The sequence below is a fragment of the Thunnus albacares genome, chromosome 7 (genome assembly GCF_914725855.1).
Source record: "Thunnus albacares chromosome 7, fThuAlb1.1, whole genome shotgun sequence".
Classification (NCBI taxonomy): domain Eukaryota; kingdom Metazoa; phylum Chordata; class Actinopteri; order Scombriformes; family Scombridae; genus Thunnus; species Thunnus albacares.
The window spans coordinates 24355480-24381661 of NC_058112.1; the positions used below are offsets into that span (position 1 = coordinate 24355480).

At 40.1% G+C, this 26182-nt stretch overlaps 1 protein-coding gene across 1 annotated transcript in view; it reads left to right on the plus strand.

The window, feature by feature from the left end:
• srpk2 (SRSF protein kinase 2) overlaps positions 1–26182 on the plus strand; it is a 69949-nt gene that overhangs the window by 22159 nt on the left and 21608 nt on the right. The window contains exon 3 of the mRNA XM_044357657.1: positions 24496–24647. Coding sequence (XP_044213592.1) covers positions 24496–24647 — 152 coding nt within the window. The remainder of the gene's footprint in view (positions 1–24495; positions 24648–26182) is intronic.

The window sequence follows — 26182 nt, forward strand, 5'->3', positions numbered from 1 at the left end:
GTAACACCTCCTCCTCCTCCTTATCCTCATCTGTCGTTTCATCCCCATATGTCTGTGTGCATGTCCTTTCTTTCTATCTGTCTGATATTTTGTATTATACCCCCACCACCGCAACCCCAACCCCCTCCGACCACCAGCCCCCTCTGCACCTCCATGTTTTGTGTCCTCCCGCTTTCTGTTTCTCTTTCTGTCTCTGTATCTTGAGCTTGTTTCTTCTATTGTTGGGTCACAGCAATCTGACTGTAGCCAGGAAAAAAAAAACAAAAACGCAGTGGTTCATTGTTGCGTGGTGCTGTAAGGTTTCAGATGACTGCTGAAACAGAACATCCTTACAGTACGCACATACTTAAAACCCACCATAAAACCTTTTGTCACATACGTATACACAGATACACACTCGAGCTGCTGGTGCCCTTTTGATGCAACATCTCCTATGACAACAATAACAAGAACACAACAACACACATCTACTGTCTCTTTATGGCGATGGAGCACAGAGCTTACACAGCAAGAGTGTCAACACGCGTCAACATTAGCACAGCCAACAGCAGCAGCAGCAGTGCATCTCGGCAGCGATGCAAGACAACAGCTCGCCACATGACGCACCTCAGTGCATAGCATTACTGAACAATGGCACCTCTGAATGCCCCAAACAACTTCTATACAACACACAGGCACTTAAATCGTATTTTTGACCATATTTTGTAAGAGGTGTGTTGCATCATACGTGTATATGTTGTGAAACATGAAATAATGGTATCAAGCATGAATAGCAAAGTCACAAGGCATTATCAGTCACATGGCACACAGTGGCTAATTGAAAATACACAGCCACATCATATCAGACAAAGACACACACAAACCGTTCTTTCAAATTGTTATTATATGTTACAATACATGCAAATGTATTTAAGCTAGTCATGGTTCACACTTATCTCACCCTTATTGTGTGAAGATTAATGCCCTTGTTCATAATTTGTACCTATTTATGCCTAATTAGACCCTCCCGTGCAGATTTTAAAGATCAAAGTGAACACAGTGATTTGGAGAATCAGTGTTGTTGTAGTGTCTTGCAGTTTTGGAAGTTCTTCAGTCGTAACTCAGTCAATTGAAGAAGTGGAGAAAACAAGAAAGAGCACGGGAAAAATCTTTTGAGAACAAAGGTTCTGTTGTTGGTAGTTTCCATCTCTGTTTTTAGCAGTGAATCTAAAAGCGAATTGGTCAAAGTCAGGATGTTTATCCAAACCGCTTACTGCGTGCATAAAGACCCATATCCATTCAGATCTAATCGGACCAAGCCCACATTCCTCTTCCAGTGTGGAAATGCGGAAAGAGCTCGATTTGACGGGTGCTGGAGGGTGAGGAGCAGGCAGACTGGATGACTCAGGTAGACACTGATGCTGTGCCAAGTACGATCAGGCAGAGCCGCTGCCATCCACTCAACTTAGCGCCAGGCCCCAGACTGGCACAAACACAGCACAGTAGGCACACAGATAGGCAGAAGTAAATGGCCACTAACAATATCAGGCATTATTAATGGGCAGTTGGGCACAGAGGAGAGCGGCGTTACATTGGCAGTTTTGGATGGTTCTGAAATTAAGTTTAATCTGGAGGAACATGCAGTGGATAACAGATACACACATACTGTAGACAGGCTGGATGGAAATGGTTATACTAATAAGAAGGCAGCATTCTGACAAGACAAACATAAATATAGAGTATCATCTCGCAGCCCTGGTGCAGTCAGGTTTGTGGATTTCAACACTCGGCTAGATTTTCTATCCCTCTATTGTTTGGGTCACAGTAGTCTGACTGTAATTAAGAATAATGCAGCGGTCTATTGTTGCATGGCAGGTAACACCGAGGAGCTACACTCATACACACAATGCTGGTGTTTTGAACGGCTGCAATGTCTCATATGACAGCAACAGTCAGTGCATGTGTCTGTTTTCCTATCTCAGGTTGACCACTCTAACAGATTAGTTATTATAACTAGTCATGAGGTTATATCCCAGAATTAATTCACAAATACCCAATCACGTCATCAGCTATGAACCTCAGAAATAAACTCGCTATTGCCACCCCGTTGCTCCAAGCTGTATTTGAATGCAACAGCTGAACAGTGCACCAAGGATCAGAGGGGGATCTGCAGCTTTGTGAGTGTTACATGGACAGCTGGGTTTCCTTTCTGACTGGATATACTGTATGCAGAGACCAAACACAGCATTCTCGCTTTCATAAAAAGAAATGCATGATTAAACAATTCGTCAGTTGGCAGATGCAGAAAGAGATTGATATGGCAAGGAATATGTTGGAAAGACTTGTTTAGATGCAAGTTCAGTGTTTTATGCCACTGCCAACTTGTGTTACTGTGAGATAGAAGCCTACAGAATAATACTGACGTTATTAGTCAATGAATCAATGAGTATATTAACTGAAAAGTCATTATGAACTATTTTCTTACCATTTATGTCATTTATCAAGCAAAAATGTCAAGCATTTGCTGCTTCCAGCTTCTCAAATGTGATAATTTTGCTTCTTTTCTCAGTTTTATATAATTTTTAATTGAATCATTTTAGTAACTGTACTGTTGGTTGAACAAAACAAGCCACTAGAAGGTTCTTGTGATTAGCATTTCTCACAATTTTGACTTTTTCATCGAAAAAACAATGGATAGATTAATTGATGATGTAAACAGTCATTAGTTGCAGCCTTAATACAGATAATTCTTAATATATGAACTGTCTTAGGCATTATTTACATAAAGTAGTCTGATTTTGAAGTTGCACCTGTTCTTTAGTTTTATTAGTGTTTTATATTTGGATTTAAAGTGTATATTGGGCCTCTGCTTTGGGACACATCAGCAAAATTTCTCTGTCTACAACACCATCTGGCTCCCAGGCACCATGCACACACAGACACACACACACACACACACACACACACATATGCACACACACACACACACACACACAGATCTGGTGTGCGTCATTTTTAATGTGCAGGAACATGTTTGTCAACAATAAGGCAGAACGGATTTATGAACTTATGTGTTTTAAACCAAATGGATGGATGGCGTTGGGCCTGAAAAGAGAAGAGGTAGCACTGTGACAAATTTGTCTTTGAGTATTTGCATTCGCAAGACGATCCCTGTTGTGTAAGATGGCACTTGAGGCATGGCGGAGATGGAGATGGACGTAGGACAAGGAGTGTGTGTGTGAGTGTGTGTTAGGATATGTGAGTGTTTTGACATCCTAGTTGCGTGTGAGCAGCTTAAAGCTTCTTTCTGCGGGGTGACGGCACGTCGTTTTAGGTCATAACTGACGCTGCTTGGTGGAGGGCTTATGTCCTTTGAAGAGACTTTCTTTAAGGATTAAATGAAGGTTGAATAAATAAACACCCAAAAGTCAAGAGTTTAGCGGCTTTGTTGTGAAGCTGTCTTGTAGCTCTTGAGAGGCGGTGGGTAAACCTCGCTGTCTTTGATGCTGATTATCTCACCATCAGTCGGTGTGTGTTCTGTCGAGCAAAGAGTCCGTGTGTTTAAATGAGTGTAGTGCTCAGGTAAGCTGTTGAAAATGCCTCATCCACCGCAAACTGTGCATGTAGTAGATAAGAAAAATTAAGTGGTTATCTTAAGCAAAATATGAGGAATGTTCAATGTCTTAAATTAGCATGTAATGCACATATATGAATGTGAGTGTTTTTGCACATAGCTGTGTTTGTTGCAAGTGTGATCGACTGATTCATGAGTTTTTACTGTTCTTACTGGAACTGCCATTCCTCCGAGGAAGAGGAGAAGAAGAAGAGAAAAGGAAAAGGGACAAAGGGGAGAGATATAGTACAGGACAGGTGAGAGGGGAAATGATAGATAAAATAAAGTCGAGAGAAAAAGCAAGATAGAGAGACAGAGAGCAAGAGAAATATTAAAGTTAGCATTAAGAGCCAGATTTCTGGACTATAAATATTGTTTCCCATGATCTGATGATAGACAAGCAACAGACACACCAGCCGCGATTTCCAAAAGTGCCTAAAAATTTCCATCTCATCTTCCCTTTCCTCTACTTGACACTGGTTGAAACACAGGTCACAGGATACATCATATGCAGCCTCCTTCCTGCCACACCTTTTGTCTCCTTATGTACAGTATGACTAACTGTCTGTGAAAGGAATCCAAATCGCCATATTAGATAAAAGTAAGGTTGCAACTAAAAATCCTTTTCATTCTTGATTGATTTGCTGATTATTGTCAGAAAGTAGTGAAACAAAATTGTCCCCAGAGTCTGAGATGACGTTTTCACAGTGTTCTGTCAGGTCTACTACACAAAGAAAAGCAGGACGTCCTCACATTGGAGTAGCTGTAACCAGAGAATGATTGGCCTTTTGCTTGATAAATAACCAAAACAATAATTGTTGCAGCTCTAGAAAAAAGCCTGAACAAAGCTGAAAAGGAGTAAAAGAAAGGAAAAGAAAAAAGGCAGGAGAGAACAGGGCAGAGGGAACATCAGTGGATGCTGTGTGAAGTGTTGGAATGTGTCCAGTCGGTCCGGCAGATGCAGCCGGCAACATCACATCCAGCTCTGGGTGGACGGGGTGGCAGTCATCACATTCACACAGTATATAGCTTTGACTGGCCTATATGGCCTCCACCATCTTCTCTGGTCTGACCCACATCCCTACAGGCACACACAGGGCACACAAACACGCACACACAGGCATGAGCAGCCCCGGCCATGCCGCGACATGACAATAGCTAATGAAGCGTGGCAGGGAGCTAGCTAGCAAACTAGCCGGTCTGCCCTGCCTGTCTGGCTTCCTGGCCTCCATTATACCCCATCGTCCCACCAGCCCCCCTCTTATGTCTGGAAAGAAACACATGATTGCTTCTACGTCCTCTCCTGCCATCTCTTTTTTGCTTTTATTTGTTTCCAATCTCCATTTGGGGGGAAATGGAAAAGGAGACATCATGATGCATGCCATCACTTCTATCCCTCCGAGGCCTTTCCCTGATGTAGCAATGGTAAATAAAAGAAGTGTGTGTGTATGTGTGGTTGAAACTGACTTGAAATTTTCAAGCCTTGCAAACAAGTTTAACCTGACTGCATAGCACAACTTTCTGGCTTTGCTGCTACAGAGAAGGACTGGGAATTTCCACCCTGCTCAAGAAATCCTGTGTGGTTAATCAGTAATAGGAATCACTGAGTCAAACATCCAGCCTGCAGGAACAAGACACCTCATGAGTAGGGTGTTGAAGGCGTTCGCCATGGCGATACCCCCAAGGGGTGGTCATGTGATCCGGACCCAGGCACCTGATCTGCAGAGAGGTCCTCAGCAGGGTTGTGGTATCACCAGGTGTAATATGGGGGTCAAAGGTCATTCTGGAGTATTGGGAATGTAGATGGAGATGGATGAAAAATCCATAAACTGTAGGACGGCCCTGTTAATGTGGTGGGATGAATGTGAAATCGCTGTCTAATGACTAAAGATGATCCTCTTTTTAAGTAATAAAACTTTCCATGTTGCATGAAAAAAGCTGCACACTGACAAAAAATAAATCATTGCATGTGCAAGTGACAGAATGTGAAAAAACGTGCCAGAAAAAAAAAGAATGGTTTTGTATCTGCGGAGCCTGTCCTTGTTTTTTGTCTGTGTTCAGGCTGGACCGCGACAGTGGAGCCAGCCTTATACATGCAAAAGTCTGTCACTGACTGAGTGATGAAGTTACACCAGAATGCATTTCGTACAAACCAACACTGACAGCAAGCAGCAATGGCGGAGATTAAGCTGTTGTGATTTTTTCTGTAGGAATGTTAATATGTCACATTATTAAGTTCTAATATTTTTCAGGCAAGAATAGCTGATAGCAAGATTACCTAGTGAAGGAGACTGTCGTGTGACATTTACGTGAGAAGAGAGGAGCCTTCCGTGTCAACATTGTGACAATTTCCGCATGTTACATGCATCTATTGTCTTTTCAAAATAAAGCACTTCTGTGTTGATGGTAAATAAAATAAAAGCAATATAACAAATAATTTATGAATGCAATGCAATGCAATGCATGCACTGTCAGCCTGCTCTGAGTGCTCCGTTTGCAAAGTTACCTCTTCTTCCACCTTGTGATGACGTCAGATTGCTCACGCATTCCCACAAACGGCCGTTTAATCCGTAGCCTTTGTTGCTAAGGTTGTCCCACGTGTTGTTCGTGTTGTCCGCTCTCATATTTCGGATCGGATTCGGGCTTGAACATGTATGGCTGTATTTAAGAAGTTTCCATTTCAAGTAAAGAACATGAAAAAGATGTGAAATCATACTACTACTGTTTGTTTACATAGCCTGTTAGCATTGGTTGGTGGAAGTCTGCTGTTACGTAGCTTTCAAAAGCTGGCCAATCAGAACAGAGCGGGATCATTGGGAGGGGGGGCCTTAAAGAGACAGGAGCTGAGTTGAGTGGCTGCATAAATGTTCAGTATAAGATAAATAAGGATTTTTTTAAAACTGTAAACCATGCAAAGATATACCAAAATAAAACATAGACCTGGAAATGTGCATAATATGTTCCCTTTTAAAAAGCCTGGATTTGAGAGCACAAGCCAGTTCACATTTGTTTGTCTTGAGCAGTCATATTCTCTCATTCTCAGCTCCACTGCATTCCACTCTGCAAATATTCAATTGGTTTTGGCAAAAAAACTTTGAGCAAATTACCACCAAAAAAAAAAAAAAAAAAAGATGGAAATTTTATGATTAGACCCACATGACAGCAAGAATGCTTATCATTTTAACGGGTTTGGCTTACTGCTGCTCTCTGTGTGTTTGTGTCCAGTTCTGCTGGTCCCTGTTGACTCAGTATGTTTATGTATACAACATTCCAGTCTTTCCTGTGGTGCTCTGGTGATGTCAAATCACTCACTCTCTCTCCCCTCTTATCTTTTCATCTCTTCATTCTCTCCTCTCTCTGCCGTTGTTGTTCTCACCTTTTATCTACCGTTCTTTTCACGTCTTCCTATGTCATCTGGTGTTAGTTTCATTCAGGAGGTTTTTTTTGTTTGTTCTGACTGGATTTCATGTGTTTCTTGTCTTATAGTAGCAACATTTGCCAGGTTCATTGTTGTTGTGCCTGTTGCTATGAAGTCATTGCACAAGAGTTATAAAGACATCTTGATAGAGATTATTTGTGCAACACTGACACTGAAACTAACAAACTTAGGGTTGCAGCAATTTATTTTAATCCAACTCAAATTGCTAAATTGTTTTTCTCAAGTTCTTGGCTGCGCTCATTTTCCTTTCCACACTTCTGATTTTGGAAGAAAAAGTTTTGCAGTGGCCTTCCTGATACACATAAGACACCATTGTTAGTATATTTGTAGCCACCAACTGTGCACCTAGGGATGCTCATTGGTTTTAATAAGCAATTCTATCAACGCTAATAAGAAACTGTATTCCCATTATGCAACAAGAGCTTGTTGAAGAAAACATTTTAGGATAAAGATTCTCCTTTCGTTACCCTAAATGTGGCATGTGTGATGCTTTTAGCCACAGTTTGGATAGTTAGCATGCAGCTAGAGTAACAGCCTTTCTCTCTCATCATTTTACAGCTATCTGCCATCAGCGTATTAGTCTTTCTGGAGTCGACTTTACTGCTACGACACTGTGTAAGTTATACTCAGCAGAAACAGGGAAATGGAAGGAGAGAGAGAGAGAGAGAGAGAGAGATAGGGGCAGAGAGACAGAGGGAGGAAAATTAGAGATTTTCAGTAGAGAGGAGCAGAGGACCCATGGTGCAAAGATAGCCCTGGAAGAGAGATGAATTCCCACAGAGGAATTGAAAAAGAGACGATAAAGCCGAAGGAAAAGAATGCTGGAAAGAGAAAGACCGAGATAGAGACGTAGAGAGCAAAGAACAGGAAAGGACAGCAGAAACCTCAGGAGACAGCAGATGGAGACGGCTTGGGAGCCTAAGACAGACAAAGATAAAAAGCAGAAGGGGAAAGGAGAGAGGAAGAGGAAGAGGAGAGGAGAGAAAGTGAGGGAAGATGGAGGGAGAAGATAGATTGCTCTCTGCAGACTTGCGCAGTGTGTTGGGTAATGCTAGGTCACTGGGGGACTAATCTCTACTGATGCTGCAGCATTGAAGCAGTGGAATGATAATGACCTGTTTGTGTTGGTGTGTGCGGGGAAGCATGTGTTTGTTTTGTGCAGCTTTGCATATGGATGCGTGTGAAAAGATAACATGTTCACGTTCGGAGGTACCACTTTTTTGTCTCCTTTTGTTCCCTGCCACAGTCGCACACACAAATATATACACACATACACCAACACATAAACATGTACATACTCTTGCACATAACCCCTCTTCAACGCCTTATGCCCTGTAGGACTGAGTCACCCGTCTGCTGCATAACTGAGAACAGTATTCATCTGTTGTGTCTGAGAACACTGTTCAACTGTTGTGTCTGTTCCTGCAACATGGTCATGGGTATGCTTTTTTTTTTTTTTCATCAGCCTGAGTCTGTGGTGTTTATTGAGCTCTGGACCCATGAAAGATTTCCAAACGACTTCCAACATCCCCAACTGGCATGCTCAGCTTACTCCCGGGCCTCTAGTTTAACTGCAGAAAACTGGCAGTAGTGACCGATTACAACACAGTGGTGTTTTCCCGTTGGTGTTGGCACTCGCTTGGTGTTGGGTGTGGCCTGTTCCTGAGGCAAATGTGTTATGAATACTGTCCCGGATTATCTGGAGAGCATCTGGATAGGACGCAGAGAAACAGTCACTAGAATATGACACGAATACTCTGATGATACAAGAGAAAAATATTATAAACTCACTGTATGAAATCACTGATACAACAGAAGGTATGTTGCTACATTTTATAGAGCAAACAATTACTTGATAGTGAAATATTCAGCAGATTATTTAAGAATGAACATAATTATTTTCAGTCCTATGCATACTGATGACGGAGAGATATCATAGAAATATTTTACTATATTATAGCAACAGTAGAACTGAGGAGATAGATGCAAAAAATGTAAAATCACAAAAAACCCCTGCAAATTATGCATCAAATTAGACACTAAAATGGCATATGTATGGATAAAAAACATAATGGGATGATTGTTTCTCCTCAGAAGTTGTAGATAAATATTTGTTTGTCTGAAAGCTGATGAATTAAAGTTGTAATATGTAAAACAAAACCAAGAGTATACAGCCATTCTAGCTGTATACTCTGTGAAGCTGTACTTGCGCTAAATGACATCATCAGTAAAGTAAAATACAAAGTACAGCTGATGGAAATGTCATTAGTTTTTGCAAGTATTTAGATACATTACATCATTAGATACATTGTCATCGAACCATGAATGACTGTACCGACTCATCTCATAGATATTTGAGATATTTCACAGGATAGTTGAAAACTGACCGACAGACCAACCCTTGGGGCCGCGCTGTTAGCGTGCCTAAAAATAACAGCACATCAGACTTTGTAAGGGATGGAACAGTTAAGTCAGATTCAGTCGCACCATCTACCAACCTTTATCAAGACAGAGACCACCATTCAATGTCTTACAGTAAGATATATTAGAAAATAAGAACGATTAGAAAATGGGACACCCTGGGGGGCAATGTTCCCAGTTTGTGCCCGGTCAGCGTTCTTTGTTGCATGTTCTTCCTAATCTCTCTCTCCCCTCATTTCTTGTCATTTCTTTACTTTCAGCTATCTAATAAAGGCCTTAAATGTCCCCCAAAAGAGTTATATAAAAACAGAACTATTAGAAAAAATTTACAGGTTAAGTTCTGTTAAACTTTGTGGGGTTTCAGGTGTCTGTAGCTGAGATGGCTGGTAGAGAGACAATCTATGAGTGTCATTATTTTTAATTAGCTCCACCTTTTTCCACCGACTTTGCACTTAACACGGCTGATCTTTCTGCCATCCCTTATTGCTGACCCACACTGTGGAACTACAGGCCCCAGTTCTACTCCTAAGAGCAATATGTAAAGCTTCGACTCCAGACACACTGGTATGTTAATGACCTGACATTCAGATCATATTATGCGAGTACTTTTTAGGAACAGCGTTGTCTGGAAGCTTAACTGACACTGGATGTCTTCATAGAGTGTTCAGTGTGTATTTTAGGTAACAAGTTCATGGTCAGGCGGATGGAAGAGGTGCTGATGTGTTGTGAATGTTGCATATGAGATGTTGTGTGTTTGTGCACTTTTGCGTCAATCTGTCCTTCTATTATACTACGTGTACATATATTTGTGTGTGCATTAGTGCCTATATGCTTTCACACCTCAAATTCAAATGGCCATTGAGAAGAAGGATCTTTAGCAGGTGGGTGTCACAGCCCCACGTGACTTCTGCTGGAATCCTAGGCTGGGTTTGTGTTGTCCCAACACTGCTGTATCCATGAGTATACAGTGGAGAGAGAGAGGGAGCCACTGTATTCTCTTGTTCATCTGTCCATCCTTTTTTTTCCTGCCCTATGGAGTACAACTCGTGTGCGGCCACTAAGAAGCGATGGGGTCTGGCCTTGTGTGTGCTCCGCCTGCGCCACAGGGCCCTCCGAAACAGGTAGAGGTGGGAAAAGTTAAGAAAGAATGAGGGAAATACAGTTTTTTGAGGGGTGCCGGATTGACAAGACTAATGGTCAATGTTCAGGAGGGGTTGTGAGTTTTCATTTTTCAACCGGTAAGGCTAAATTTGAAGACAATGGTGCGTCTTTTTGGTCTCAACATTGAGATAAATAAATGTTTGTCAATAAGTGTGCAGAGAATGAGCGGAAGAAGGTGGCAAAGAAGGACTGGATTGAAAAGATTAAAGGGATAAATAATGTTTTTTTTATCATGGCCAACATACAGGGCTGTGGTAGTTTTGTTTTAGCAGTTCTGGAGCACATTGTATGGTTTGGCTCCAGCAATATCCAGATTGTTTTTCCACTCTTAAAAAATTGTAGATGTTTTTCAAAGCATCAACCTTTTCTTGTGTTGCTTTTTCTGTTGCTTTTGACACATGTGACTAAGACTGCGTCATGACATTATTATTATCTACTTTCATCTTGGCTGTAGACCTGCTGAGCTCTGTCTTCGGAGTAGACCAAACTCATTTCAGAACTGTGGTTTCGATACAGTCAAATCATGTTTTTCATTTGCATTCCTGCAGCTTTAATTTTATGAGCTGACGACAGCAATCTGTCATGCCGGAGGACGTGTAATATCGCCACTATTTCGGAGACCTAATAGTGATGATGTAGTGGTGTGAATCTCACTAAGATAAAACATCTACAGTAAATCTCTCTCCTTTTATCAAATGACCTGTGCAGCAGTTCAGCCAGTCTGTGGAAATGATTTTGGACAACAAAAATCTGGTTCTGGATGCAGGGAAAGATGTCTCTCCACATTAAACCATGTAAAATATAAGAAAAGAAAAATAAAGGCTCTTGTTTGGATTGCTAGGCCTGTATTATATCTTATTGTTGTTATATAGGTCTCTCATTAATGATGACATCCACTTTGATTGGCAGTAAATACATTCATAGAAATGATTTAGAGCCTGCTTCTGAAAACTCATAATGCTGTGTTACTTTCAGGAGGATTATTGTTACTGAGCTGGAGATGAGACGTTCGCTATCAATGAAGACCCATGGGAGCTGTGAGCGGGCTATAGCAGCAGTGCTAATAATTAACTGTCTCACACCAACAATTACATCATTTCGCACTCTTGTTTGTAATAATTGTGGACCTTTAGGCAGATTAAAATATATTCTCTGAAAAACATATAGATATCTCTTATGAAACAGCCATCTCATCTAAGTCTTTGTAAGGTTTGAATTGCTGCAGCCCATCAGAGGAACATGGTTAATATAAAGTCAAAGTTTGTTGTTTAGTTTTTCTTTTTTTGCTATGATGAAAGTTAAGCTTTCTATGACATCTGTATCCTATATTTCATCAAGAGCATTGTCTTTTAATTTGAGAGAATGATGACATGATTTAACCATGTTTTAATTCTCCTCCTTAAAACTTTGCTCTCTTACTCCAATATATCTTCCTCACCTCACAATTTATTCAATGGCTGATAACTGTGACTATAGGCTTTAGGCTACAATAAATAAATAAAAATGTAAATCTGCAAGAGATAATCATCATTTTCAGCTAAAAAAGCCTCATGAGGTTACAGCAATTTAAGTTTTTCCCGTATTATATCCAATATATTTCCTTAGATTTTGACAGAAACAACAAGGTAATAGGATAGCTGACATCGGCATTGACATGACTTTGTGACTTTAAAAAGTGTGTGAGGAGGTGTAGTTAATGGCATTAACGATGGTGCACCGACACTCAGGCGGAGTCGAGCCATCGTTGATACTATTAACATAATATTAATTACACCTGTTGTTTTTCCTGCAGTGACATCAAAGAAAGGTTTTCTCATTATTTTCTTGACATTTGTCTCATTTATTTTGAATATCTCTCGGTTTCTCTTGTTTATGAACAACCATAACGTAATGAAATATGAATGGAGATATTTCCTTTCAGATTCACAATTACTGCTCAGTGTGACTTCCTGACAGTATCTAAGGGCTGTAAAATAATACAAAAGTTATGAGGGCAATAGAAAGTAGGACTGGGTAGTATGACAGAAAATGAATGATATAACTTGGAAATGATAAACGTAATTATAACGTGTTTTTAATACATGGAGGCGTGATACTTTCTTCTCGTTTTGGTTTGCTCACTTCTGATTTGTGTGTTCTAATTAAATTACTCTATGACCAGTTCGGCTGCTGGACTGTAATGCGGGCTGATTGTTTGGTTGAATTTATGGTTAGATGTCACTAGTTGTTGTAGCTGTTCTCCACTGAAATTGCGATATCTTTAATATAGATTGATTTACAGTGTTTGTGTAGCTGTGTAGCTGATTCACAGTGTTTCAACCTCGCTTCCTGTTGAGAAACTCCCGATCTGGTCTGTGTGCAGCACCACAGGTGATGAAAATGCTCATATCACATGGTGAATGAGAAATATCCTTTAATGGGGGCACAGCGTGCTTTCATTGTGCCTGCATGTGCATTTATGTGAGCCTACGTTTGTGTTAACATTTTACATACATGCACATGGCTTCTTCTTCTGGCGCTCTCGCTCGATGTAAGTGAGCGTGGGTGGATGTAACCTCCACAATACCAGGCTTTGTGGCTGGCTGACGTCATTGGAATGCGTATACATACAGGATGCAGTGAATGAGTGCACTATGGAAGAGTGTAAAGTGCACGGCACAATGAAAGATACGGCAGATGACGATACCCAGCGGCTCTGTGTGTAAGATATGTGGTTGAAAGTTGCCATACTGAACAGAGTAAACCATGAATGCTAGACTAATGGCTTTTTGTACAAGAGGGCACAAATGACACACACACACATGTAAGCACAGAAAAACACAGAAATATGCTGTATGTTTTTGTGTGTAAGTGTGGATGTTGTGTTTCCAAGATAGAGACATTGTGCTTGTCCTACTCAATCTGCAGCCACTTGGCCTCCACTGCCTCAAGGTGCCTGTATGTGTGTGTGTGTGTGTGTGTGTGTGTGTGTGTACACATGGGCATATATGCCACCCTACCAGCCATGTAGAGCAGTGTTCCTGTTTTCCAATGCAAATTTTATTCCAAGTCAACTGGCTTTATCATACAGGATTTCCATTTATCAACAGATGGGTGCTGTACATGTACAAAAGATGTGCATGTATAGATCCTGCTCATTAGCTTTTGTCGCCATGTCATTTTTGAGTGTGTTTGCATTTGCGTCTGCTTGTGTGTGCATGTGCGCACCATGCATCATACCGTATATCCGCTGTACAGTTCGGTCGATGCAGCATAGCGTGTGGTCTTGTATCCATCGGTTGCCTGTGGGGAATTTCAGCAACAGTCAATTCAGCCTCATATATACTGGTGTGGCCTGAACCCTGCGGCACAAAGCAGAGTCTGAGTATTTATATTTTTCTGTGTTTATTTATAGGAAGCTGTTTGGCTTAAATACTGAGAGCTAAACAAAACACTGCAACCCCATCGTAATTGTTTTGAGCAAATTATAGTTTACATTTTACACATTCATTATCTGAATCTCTTGCTGTCATCTAGCGAGACATTGAGGGGGTAAGGGGGTAGCAGACAGGAATGCACGGCTGTTGATAAAACATATTTATTACTATAAAATGCATAGATTCATTAAGCTGCATTGTGTGCATTTCGTATTTCATCAGAGCTAGCTGTAGCACCGTGGTTATGATGCCACTTTATTGATTCCTGTGAAGGAAATTCAATTGTTACAGCAGCTCAGGGAACAGGCCAAACAAGAGGTGGATGCAGGGAATACAAATCTCAACATGAAGAAGAACTAGAAAATGAGGATTAAAGCAGCATGCAGGAAAATAAATAGATAAATAAAATTGAGCGCAGTTGCAGCTGCCAAAGAGCTGTAATGCATATGATGCATAAATAAGCTGTATTTTTAGCTAATCTAATCATTATAATACTTTTCTATTGATTTGTGCTCTGAGAGAAACTGTGAATTTCCACCGTCTCTCTTTCTCCCTCTCGATGGTAACAGGTAGAATCATCCGACTTCACAAAATGAACTTCTAGCCTCTCGGTTTTGCTCCAGTTGCAAGTGAATCTTATTACTCTGTTCAATTGATCCTTTGCATTGTTCTTATTGATGCACCATCGTCAGAGGAGTTATTAGAGGACACTCGGTGGTGACAGCATGATCTCACAGTAGAGACGGATCTGCAACACACTCCAAACATACAGTACACATAATTCTGATAATGTGCCATAGAGAGGCAGTAATTCCCACAGAATCATTTATGAATAATCACCAATTGAATTGTTTTATTCTTTCTACAAAATGCAGCACAACTAAAACATTATTAAAACATCCTTTTTTTTTAGGCCTACATGCGTTAAAGACCTGCAACATTTTCAAGGCTGTCATAATTATGCATAATTACTTAAAGACAGATTACCCTACATCAATCAACTGTTTGTACCAGAAGGTAGAAAGGGTGTGGGAACGCTCCTGCAAACTTACTATCACGGTATTTAAAGCTACAATATGCATGAGACTCGAAAGCAAATCACTCTGTTCTTCCCTGTGGCGCTCCGCCCAGCCCTCCACCTGCATCCTCATGATCGCATGCACCCGATGTATTGATTTCTCCCCAGAGACTGGAAGTAACAGATTCGACTAACACGATTATCAGGAGCATGCTATGCTTTTTGACTAAGCCATAGTGACATCTTCCAGCAGCTACAGTAATGCTATCTTGGAGCCTCAGTACAAGAGGAGTTGTAGAAGTTTGTTCGTATTGATGGACAGCCGTGAGGTCCCACTCCTGACTTTGGCCTCTGATTGATCCCATTCTGAGATCTCAGCAATTATTTGGTGACCGCAGTGTTATCATAACCATAAACCATTGGTTTTGCTTTAAGTGCCCTGGGGCTGATGTTGTCTGGGCAAATGCAATTGTTGATTCACAGTGTTAGCCAGTGAAAATCCCTCTGAAGCCAAAATAGAAGTCAAAGATTATGGCTGAACCCACTTGCACATTCATAGTGGTATTCACAGTGTATGGGAGTTTAGCCTTGTGCTTTATGAAAATGCATTGAACTGACAGCTGGTGGTATGAATCTGGATCCTGCAGAGCCATAATGGCAGCGAGAGGTTATGTGGGGGCAGCGCAGCCTGTGACGTCAGGCTGCATCCTGAAAATAGTGGTGAGATCTCAGTTCTCCACACAGACAAATACTCCGGAGGAGAGGAGAGAATGAGTCAGCTTCCCTGCCAACACGGGCCAAGATGGAGAGACGTAGAGAATGAAAGACTGACGATGAATCAATCAGAGGTAGAGACACTTGCATCGGAATGGCTAAGCATAGCTGAAGGACACCCTTGGTGTGAAACCCACGCCTAAACATTGTCAGTGGAGGATAATGCTCTTGTTGCTAAGGAATACCTGTTACCTTGGTGATAACGAGACATGTTTAAGGATGAGTCATCAAGTTTGAACTCCAGAGCGGTCAACTGTCCTATACAGCTTCTCACCGGTCAGTGATGTATTAGCAACGCTCTGTGATTTTCTCTGTCATTAACAGAAGCTCAGGTCATTGATGTCAAGTCTATGAAGAAATGCAGATGAAAATATTAGACCTAATCAATCAAAAGCCAGGGAAGAATATAGAAAACTGCAGATGATAATTTTCTTGTCTCAAGTGTGGGACTCAAGAAGCAGAAAACATATAATTGCTGAAAAGATTTGCAATGCAGCCCTGGGTTAAAGAATTTCCATAAGAATATACTTATGAGAATAATGTATTTATGTAATTTTGCATTGCATTTTGGGAAGAAAATGACTCAAAGCTCAAAACAAAGGTTATAAAAGGTACCCGTAGTTGTTAAAATGTTTGTATTAGTAATTCAGTCTCGTTTTGACACTGATGTTGTTTTCAAGAAAAAATCTTTTACTTCCCTTTTTTTTTTTCAAGCTCAGTAGGTACGTGTCATTAAATGGGGCAAACACAGTGTGTGATTTTTTTCATTGATGTTGTTCTGTGGTAGCCTCGCACCTACGTGATGTGCATATAACCACTCTCCTTCAACTCACAAACACAGCGAGACCCAGATTCCTCACAAGCGAACAGGAATAAACAAGCAATTGTGGAATTCTGCTCTTTAACTGGTTCAGTTTCGGATTTGTTGCGGAAGGAGGAATTGCAACACAAATTGTAAAAAAAAAAACAACCCCAAAACAAAGCAAAAACACTCAACAAAAAGTGCTTTTACTAGAATCCTCAGAACAAGTTAACCTGTGTCTGTAAAAAGCAGAAACAGAATTTGTGTGTCCAAGACTTGGCAGAAAGACTTCAGAAACACAGAAGTCATTGTGCAACGAGAGAGCCTAGACTAAAATACAAAAGATGTTCAGACCTTTGAGAGGATTCTCGAACATCCTCACACAAGCTTACCACTATTTTCCTTGCTTTTAACATACATCCTTTATCCTGAATTGCATGCATAGCACCAGCACTTTAATGTATTCAGTTGTCTTACTGTGTTTGCTGCCTTGCTGCAAAAAGATCTCAACTGAACTGAACTTTACCAACATCATTTATTTTCAAATGATTCATATCTTGAGAAACATTCAATACCTTTAAAACAACACTGGGCATGGTATGCATCTACAGATCCCTGCACAGCATTTTTTATTGCATTGGTGCATTGCCCAGTTTACTAGTTATGGAGTTTAACAAAAGAAAAATACATGAACTATATCAATATAGATCGTGCATGTTCATAACTTGTAAAGGCTGCAGAAGTGGTAATCCTGACATTGCGCTGGGGCCTAAAACTTGGAAATAGATTGATGTTGATGTTGTCAACAAACGTCTACATCCAGAGAATGCAAGATACAAATGACATGTCTATTAACTGTCATGATAGCAGTGGATTCTTGTCATTGCGGACACAGAACTGTATTTATATTAAACTCGATGCTTGTTTTGAGGGTAAATCTTGATCTTGTTTCATCTCTCCACTGTTCACATTCTCAGTGCTGCCCTGTCGAGTCAGCGGTTTACAACAACAAAACTGTTCAGACACGATTACATAGTATGGTATGACAAGGAATTTAGTGGAAGGGAAAACTGCTTTACGACAGGTTAAGGATCTAATCATCAGTGGCATCTCCTCCCTGTGGATTTTGTCAAATGAAATCTGTTTTCTTGTTCAATATTCTCTACATCCTTCAACACAACTTGAGTGAAATGGTTTTCAGGTGTGAATCATGGAGCTTTGACATTGCTCTCCGCTGATTAGCAACAAGACAAACCTTTCAAGTTGGTGCAATGAGAAGTTTAACTAATCACATAATACTGTGCATCAATTGTATGAATGGGAAAGTTCTTTTGTATGCTAATTTTTCAGATAAAGCATGCTGGATCCAGGAAAAAAAGACATACTGGGCTTATAAAAATGTAACATTGAGGCTACAGATGCCATTGCTGGGCGTGACAGTGGAAATGCTGAGGATGAAAATGGGCAGCTTGTGTGTGTGTCTGTTCATATCTGTGCACACACACTCTTGGGTTAGGGTGTAAGAAGCAGTCCGGGCATGTCCACACTCATAACGAGATGTTGAAGGATGGAAGGCACATTCTGCAGTTATTCACCTTCACTTGTGCGAGGTTATAGGCTGAAAGACTCCTGTCTCAACCTGTGCTAGAGTCACCGCTACCACTTTCAAGATACTTTATTATTACAGTATTTTGAGTGCAAAGAAACGTCCATGAATATCACTTGCAGAGGTACAAGCATTGTCGCAGAAGTGGACAATATCTTTATAAGCTTTATAAGCACAAACACACATAGCACCTTTTTATATTAACATAAAAATACTTACACTGTACACACAGGACATTCCGCATGGTTCATATTTGCTTTTCCTCTGCTGGCCTGAGGCAAGGTGAACACACACACACATACACACACACACACTTGTCAAGCTGAACCATGAAAGTGCTTATGCCATCCTGATCATCAGCACAGCTCCTCCGTTATACCCACCCAAATTAGTGCAACTGCAAGTTCATTCTGTCTTACCAGTGACAAAACAAGTGACGGGTATGCCCGCAACGACGAAAAAGACGGTTATTACCCGCTAGAGTCATGGTCGTAAACCTTTATGACACAACCTTCAAAGCGCAGTCATGCACAAAAATTAAAAGGCACCATAGATAAGTGATTGAAGGTGTAGTTGACATTCAGTATGACATTCGGTATGATAAATGGTATTTCTCCTGAGATTTCTATCAGGAGCTGTGGGTAAATATGTGTTTGTCTGGAGGCTGTTGGATCTCAACTGAAATTTTACAGATGATGTTTGTTAAACTGTGATGAGATCCAGGATGTCAGTGCAACCGTCGCTTTAGCTGCACCCTTTTAGTTTTATTAGAGTCTGCTTTTTACAATCCACTGCTGGTCTTTTCTGCAGCCAGTTCCTCTAAAAAACTAGAAGCCTTTGCCCAGTATTGTGTAGCTATGTAGCTTTTATTTTTAGTCTTTATTTTTCAAAACTAAAAGCACTTTTAACTGTTTTAAAACAGTTTAAATTTGATTTTAAAATTTAAAAAACACTGTGAAGTTGAATTTTTAAAAAAATACCATATGCAAAAAAAATATTCTGTAGTTCTTACCATTAGCAGGACAAAGAATAACTTTCAGACAATGTATTGTTCCTTTGTCACTTGTGCATCCACTTTTCATACATTTCATTTGTTTTAATTTCCATGTCATGCTGAACATTTAGTAATAACTTGATTTGTATAGCACCTTTCATGCATGGATGCAGCCTAAAGTGCTTTGCAAAACAAGATCAACAACAAAGCTAAGGCCAAAAACTAAAGTGAAAATAAACAATAAGTAAAAAAGTTTGATCACAGTATGATAAAACATTCAAAATGATATCAATAAAGTTCCCCCAAAAGCCATATTAAATTTGTTTACAAGACACCACTATCTAGTTAACATAAAAAAAAAATAACATGTATTTTCCAGTAATACATATGCAAAGCAGAAGAAAAAACATAATTTACATTATATGTCCTTCTGTATAATTTCAAATGACATATATAAATTGTACGCTGAATATCAGAACAAAAACATCTTTCTCATATGTCTGGCTTCCTTCAAGCTAATTTAAACGGTCAGTCTTTGTGCATCACCCACAATTACAAAACAATTTCTGTTTGTATCCTACTAAACAAAGTATCACACAAATGTGCAGAAGTATAATTATATCCTAAACCATACAAGCGGATGAAAAATAGGGGGTAAACCCATAGCTTAAATATTCTGTAACCAGTAAAAAACAAGAATGCTAATGGCGAAGAACACAGTAGCTATATAGGCGACGTATGTACACCCTCCTGTTGAGGAGAAAATTGGTGCTCCTAGTGTGTAAATTAGTACCAATTAGTGGAGGAAATTGATTAGTACACCTTTTAAACCCGAGGGGAGAACTAATCACAGCTGATTGGTTCGCATGATACCCTTCTTCCTGTTGGACTTCAGTTTGAAAATCAATGATTTAAAAGAATGATTCAGGTGGTTTAGTTTACAGTAAATATGCAGATTTTTAACAAAGGTATAGAAGCAATAGAGGATATTAAACAGTCATAAAGCAGTTGTAAAGCACTCTGCATAGTTCACTAGCACTTTTTCAGCAGGCTTTCTTTAGAAATGATAACATCTCACCTTTACACAAACACAAAAAAAAACAGGAAAAAACAAATCTCCACCACCACTACCAGAAAGAAAACAGAATTTCTAATGACTTGAACGCCACGCTGTGTGTTTGAAGTTAATGATCTTAGCTCTGTTGTGTTTTGGTGTTCAAGGGTGAGCTGGTTGTCAGCCTCCTCTTTGTTAACCCTGGTGTTTTCTCCACCTCCGCATGTTTTCCAGTGTATGTTGAGGTAGAATGGGGTGCAGTGTTGTACACAGCAGTGTTGATAAAAAAAAAAAACATTCACCCACAAAGAGGCTGCGTGTGAGACCGAATAAGCGTCTAGTGTGTCAAATGTATATAGCTTCAAAGCGAAGCAAAGTCTTGCATGAGCGCTCTTTTTTTTCCATTCTTATATTTTTCTGCCTGTCTCTCTCTTTAGGCAGCCTCTGTTTTTTTTTTTTCCTGTCTGCTGCCTCTGTTTTTCTTTTCTTGCGTCTCTGTTTTGTTCTGACTGGTCTCTCCGCTTGTCAGCCTACTACTCTCTTTCTGCCCTCCCGCCTCTCTATTTTTCTCTGTCTCTGCTCATGTTTGTCTGCTTGTCTCTCTCTCTCTCTCTCTCTCTCTTTCTATGTATACTGTATCTGTCTCTCTGTCTCTTCCTCTCTGTCCGCTGAATTCTTTTTCATATGTCTCTCACTTGTCTCTCCGTATCAATCTCTGTCTTTTCGTATGCACTTTTTTTTTTTGTCTGTCCGCCTGCATATTTTTCTCCGTCTGTCCGTCTACCTCTTTCTGTTTATAACTGTCTCTTTGGCTGTTGGTTTCTGTCTGATTCTGACTTCCTATTTCTTTCTGTTTCTTTCCTACTTCGTCTTCCTCTGTCTTGTTTTTCTTCTTCCTCGTGTTCCTTTCTCTCCTCTGCCTGTCTTTCAGGCTGTGATGTCTTTGCTTTCTTAATGTTTTTGCCGCTTGGCTCGGGTCCAGAAAGTTGTGAGGGGCTAAGTGTTGGTACAGGCAATGGCGAGATGAGCCGTATAAAAGCTCTGAGCTTATAGACGTGATGTATGACACTGTACGTGACTGCTTTGGTAAAGAAGCAGCATCTTACTGCAAGGACACAGCCATCGACTGCGTGTGTGTGTGTGTGTGTCAGTTGTAAAATAGCAATGAAATCTCAATGCCAAGCTATCTTCTGCTCTTCGCTGCAGCATTGGAAGAACCACTGCCGTTATGTGCATGTATGTGTGTGTGTGTGTTGGCGTCGCCACCACGTTAACACTTTGTGTCCTGGATTTTTTTCCCCCCCTTGCACTGCAGTTGCCATGGCAACGCACCGAGAGGCTCTATCATGTGTCTGCGTCTGTGACCGCAATTTATAACAGCTCACAAGCACTGGCTTTGTGTGTTTATATATTTTTTTTCTGTCTTAATTTAGCATTTGATCATGTTGCCGGTACTGTGAGGTGACCCTGAATTGGAAGTGTTTGTGGAGCTTCCTCATGCTCTGTTTTTGTGGGAAGTTGTCAAATTTAGTCATACAGAAACATCTTTGAAACAACTAGTTCTCTGTAGGTGAAGATTAAATTGAGACACAATCAGGAAATGTTAGATTTATGAAAAATGCCAGCCTTTTTCCTGGTACTGATGAAACTGAGGGCCATAACCTCACTTCCAAGCACATTGCATGTTTATTAGCATAGTGGATAGTGGATGTGGCATTGTATTGTTGCATTGATGTTTCGCTGTTCTTGTTGCTCTGCATGATTTATGTACTGTCATTGCTTTTTGTTGTCATTTTGGTGTCTGTCTTATGTTTGTCTTCCTAAACTGGTCATGTGTAGAACCTTTCCAAATGACTGCAGTTTAGAAATCATACAGCTGACTGATAAATGTACATTGTTCTTCTGAATAGTGAAGTCAAGTCATTTTATTTGAATAGCCCAATATCACAAATCACAAATTTGCTTTAGGGGGTTTTACAATCTGTATAGCAATACAACATCCTCTATCCTCAGTTCCTCACTTTGAACAAGCCTTTTAACAGGGAAAAATGGAAGAAACCTCAGGAAGAGCAACAGAGGAGGGATTGGACAGATGTGCAAAAGTTGTTGTGTGTAGAGAATAGAACAAGAAAGGAAAATAACAGAAATCCAGACAAATGCCATCCAAATCCAATAAAAGTTTACAGAATGTTATATAAGTTTATATATTACAGGCTTGTTACAAAAGAGCTCAGCTAACAGAAACAGAGTTAGATAACTGTGGAAATGTCCTTAAATCAAAGTAAGTATGTAGTATTCTGCCAGCACAAAAAATTTGTCAAATCTGTCAGATGGCATTACATCCACACTGTGTGTACTGACGGTACATTATACAGTGGTAGAGTTAAAGTGTTCAATACTCAAAAGCAGTGTTTCCCAACCTTCTGTGCTTGCAATCCAGTAAAATGAAACCATGTCTACTTGTGACCCATCACAGGTCCCACATGTCTGTGATAAGGTCAAACAAGGAATACTCTGTTTTATTTGAATAATTTTCTGAAGCCTTAAGAGGTAAAATTAACCAGTAAGATAAGATAAGGATAAGGAACGTCTGAAAATCATCAGAACTTCCTTTTTGACTGTTGCATAACCCCTCAGATTGATCTTGTGACCTCTTACTGGATCCTGACCCCACATTGGGAACCACTTCTCTAAAGGACACGTGAATAGTAATGAACTGTGAGCTAATTAGATCAAAATTTACAACATGCATGAAATTTGGTCAGAGTATCCGGAAATATTAATATAACACGTCCAAAAAGTGCTACACAGAAGTCTGCAGTGACTTGATACACGTAGCGCAGCGGCATACTGGCATAGAGTTTTGGTGGGATCGATCCAAAACAGAAACGTTACAGGCGTGTTCCCAAAAATCTCCACAAATAGCCATGTGTGCCATGGCAGCATCCTAAAGCGAGACGCTGAACCCCCTGCCTGATCAATCATTGTAAGTCGCCCTGGATAAGAGTGCCAGCTTTAAAATGCCCAAAAAGTAGTCAGTCCTGGAGAAAGAGGCAGGCTGTACTCTGCAACCTATTTTATGTTTCCCCTCTCATGGGCTCAGTCCCATTTTAGTTAAGTAAAAGGAAGTGGAACAAGGCCATTGACTGAAAGGACTGATCAGGGACATGAACCCTGAAAAATGTCTGATCTCTTCTCTCTATCTGTATGCATCTGTCTCTCCATCATTCTATATATTATATCCGTTGTCATCTTAGTTTGAGATACATGTATTGAATCTGTTTGAATATTTCAAACAAGAACACTATTATTTTTACATTGCACATGTTTTAAAGTGGTTGTCTGATTCTGGGTGGTCGCTGTTTGGCTGATTCATGTCTGAGATGTCAAGCAGGTGGCTGTTGAGTGGCTATTTCTGAAAAAATGCTGACAATAAATAGCATCATGAAAATCTTACGGATTTTAAGTTAGAGAAACTTCCCCCCTTCAGCAGATTCGTTTTGAAAATGGCTATCTACACACACAGTGCATCTATTCTGCACTGTGAAAGTCAAACATCCAAGTGAGGTAATGATAAGCAATTTAGAGTGGCATGTAAAGCATGCTGTGCAAATAGACTCAATCTTCCACTTGCAGAAAACAATATATTGCTGTGCAGAGGACTTGTGATAACTTCATTGTATTGTAATTTAAAATATTTCTGATGCTATGATGTTCTTGGACATTCTTTTGATAAAATATGTGTTTCTGTAGATGGCACTTCATTATTTGTTCAGCAACACTTTAAATGCTTTCGATGGTCATGCAAATTGTAGTTCCTCTTTTATTTATTCCAAACACAGACATACGGTACATCACTTTCTGAGCTTTTTTTTTCTTTTATAGGAAAGACCCGTCTGACACAGTGTGTTCAGAACAGCAAATGTAAAAGCTTTCATGAAAAGCACTGGATGAATCACTGTTGAATGATGCCAATCATCAACACAGACTTCAAGAACTGACATTTATATATATATATATATATGTGAAAATGTCACAAGTTATTATTTTGATATTACTCATCTGCACTTACAGCTCCGTCTACAGTTGCACTCTCTGTGAGTCACGGCTAGAAATATCAAAAAAATATGAAAGAAAATGTTCTGACTGGGAGGCGGATGTGAAGTGAAAAGTTACCAGAGAGGTTACCTAACTTTCATCCCACTGGTGTGTTTACAGGCCTGAGACCCAGCAGAAAGCCCCGGTGAGCGCCCCTCCTCCCCCGCCACCCCCTCCACCTCCCCCTGAGCCGGCAGGGCCCCCAGAGCCGGAGGAGGAGATCCTGGGCTCCGACGATGAGGAGCAGGAGGACCCTGCAGACTACTGCAAAGGTCAGAACGACACATAAACAGACAGACCCACACATACTGAAGTCATCTGTCCCAAATCATTACTTCCACCCTCTACATCTGTCATACAGAGCTCAACAATGGCTGATCTGTCTCCTCACTGTTTCTGTTTGTATTTGCTCTTCTACATCTCTCTTTTCTCCCGTCATCCTGACGGGGGTTTGCAGCAGTGTCATCCTAGACATCAGTGTGACATGCTCAGTAGTTGTGACACCAGTGTTTCAAGGTTGTTTGATTGTTGCCAGAAAGGAGCGGCAGTGTAGCTTCCAGCAGTCGCTCAGGATGCCAAAAAACTGTGCTGTCTGCTGAGAGGTTCATTTTCATTACACTGCTAAGTTTTAAAATGCCGCACAGCCGTTTTGTTAACACTGAAGATCATTACACTTCTCTTATCATTCGATATCTGTATAAAAAAGTAGTGCAGTGTGTTTTAAAGTTTATATCTCATGTTATATCTCATTTTGCAGGGAAATTCTTTATTTTTACTATGTTTTAGAAGGAGCATATCAAAACTGTCAGATCTTGCTTTCTCAGTGAGATAGTAGGGTGAAAGAAGGAGAAAAAATCACATCACTGTCCTCTCATTGTTGTTTCCTTTTATTGGATTTTTGTTAAAAAACTGCAGTGATTTTGATATTTCTCTCAAACTCTTAGCTTTTTCATACATTTCTGAATATTTTTACTGTAGGAACAGTATGCTATGAGTATTATTACAGTGCACATATGTGTTAGCTTGCCCATCTTTCCTCTGTGTCTGCGCTATTTTACTTGTAATCACGCTTTTCTCACACTTTTCTTCCCAAGTTTGTGTTCAATAAAATACACCTACAACAAATATAGACCTGGCAAGCTTGACTTCTCTTTCTGCCAGCTGGTAGTGTCATTGTAGCGAGAACAAAGAGGATTTTGATGTCTCATTTTAGATCATCGTATTCAGTTCCAGGGTGATGCATAACAAACAATTACTGAATTATTTTTTTTGAATACAGTGAGTATACAGTTGGTGTCCTATTTGATCAGAGTGGTGACATACAATAGCTTAGCATCTTCAAAATATTGGTCTTGTGTAGGAGTATTGACACAGTAATTGATAAAAACATTAGAATAGAGCTGCAACGATTTATCAATTAATCGATGGACAGTAAATTAATCCACAGCCATTTTGATAATCGAATAATCATCATTTTCTGCCAGATATTTGCTGGTTGCAGCTTTTCAAATGTGAATATTTGAAGCTTTTCTGTGTCATACATGATGATAAACTGAACTTCTTTGGATTTTGAACTGTTGATCAGACAGACATTTTATTGGCAAAATGATTAATCGAGAAAATAAATCAGCAGATTAATCGATAACAAAAATAATCATTAGTTCAGCATTACATTCGAAATAAATGGAATACTATATACTGCATGTAATAATGTATGAGAATAATGCTTTAAGAGTAAAAGTGTCAGCATGTATACAGCATGATGAAACCACTGTGAAGTCACAGGATGCACACAAGGAAGAAACAT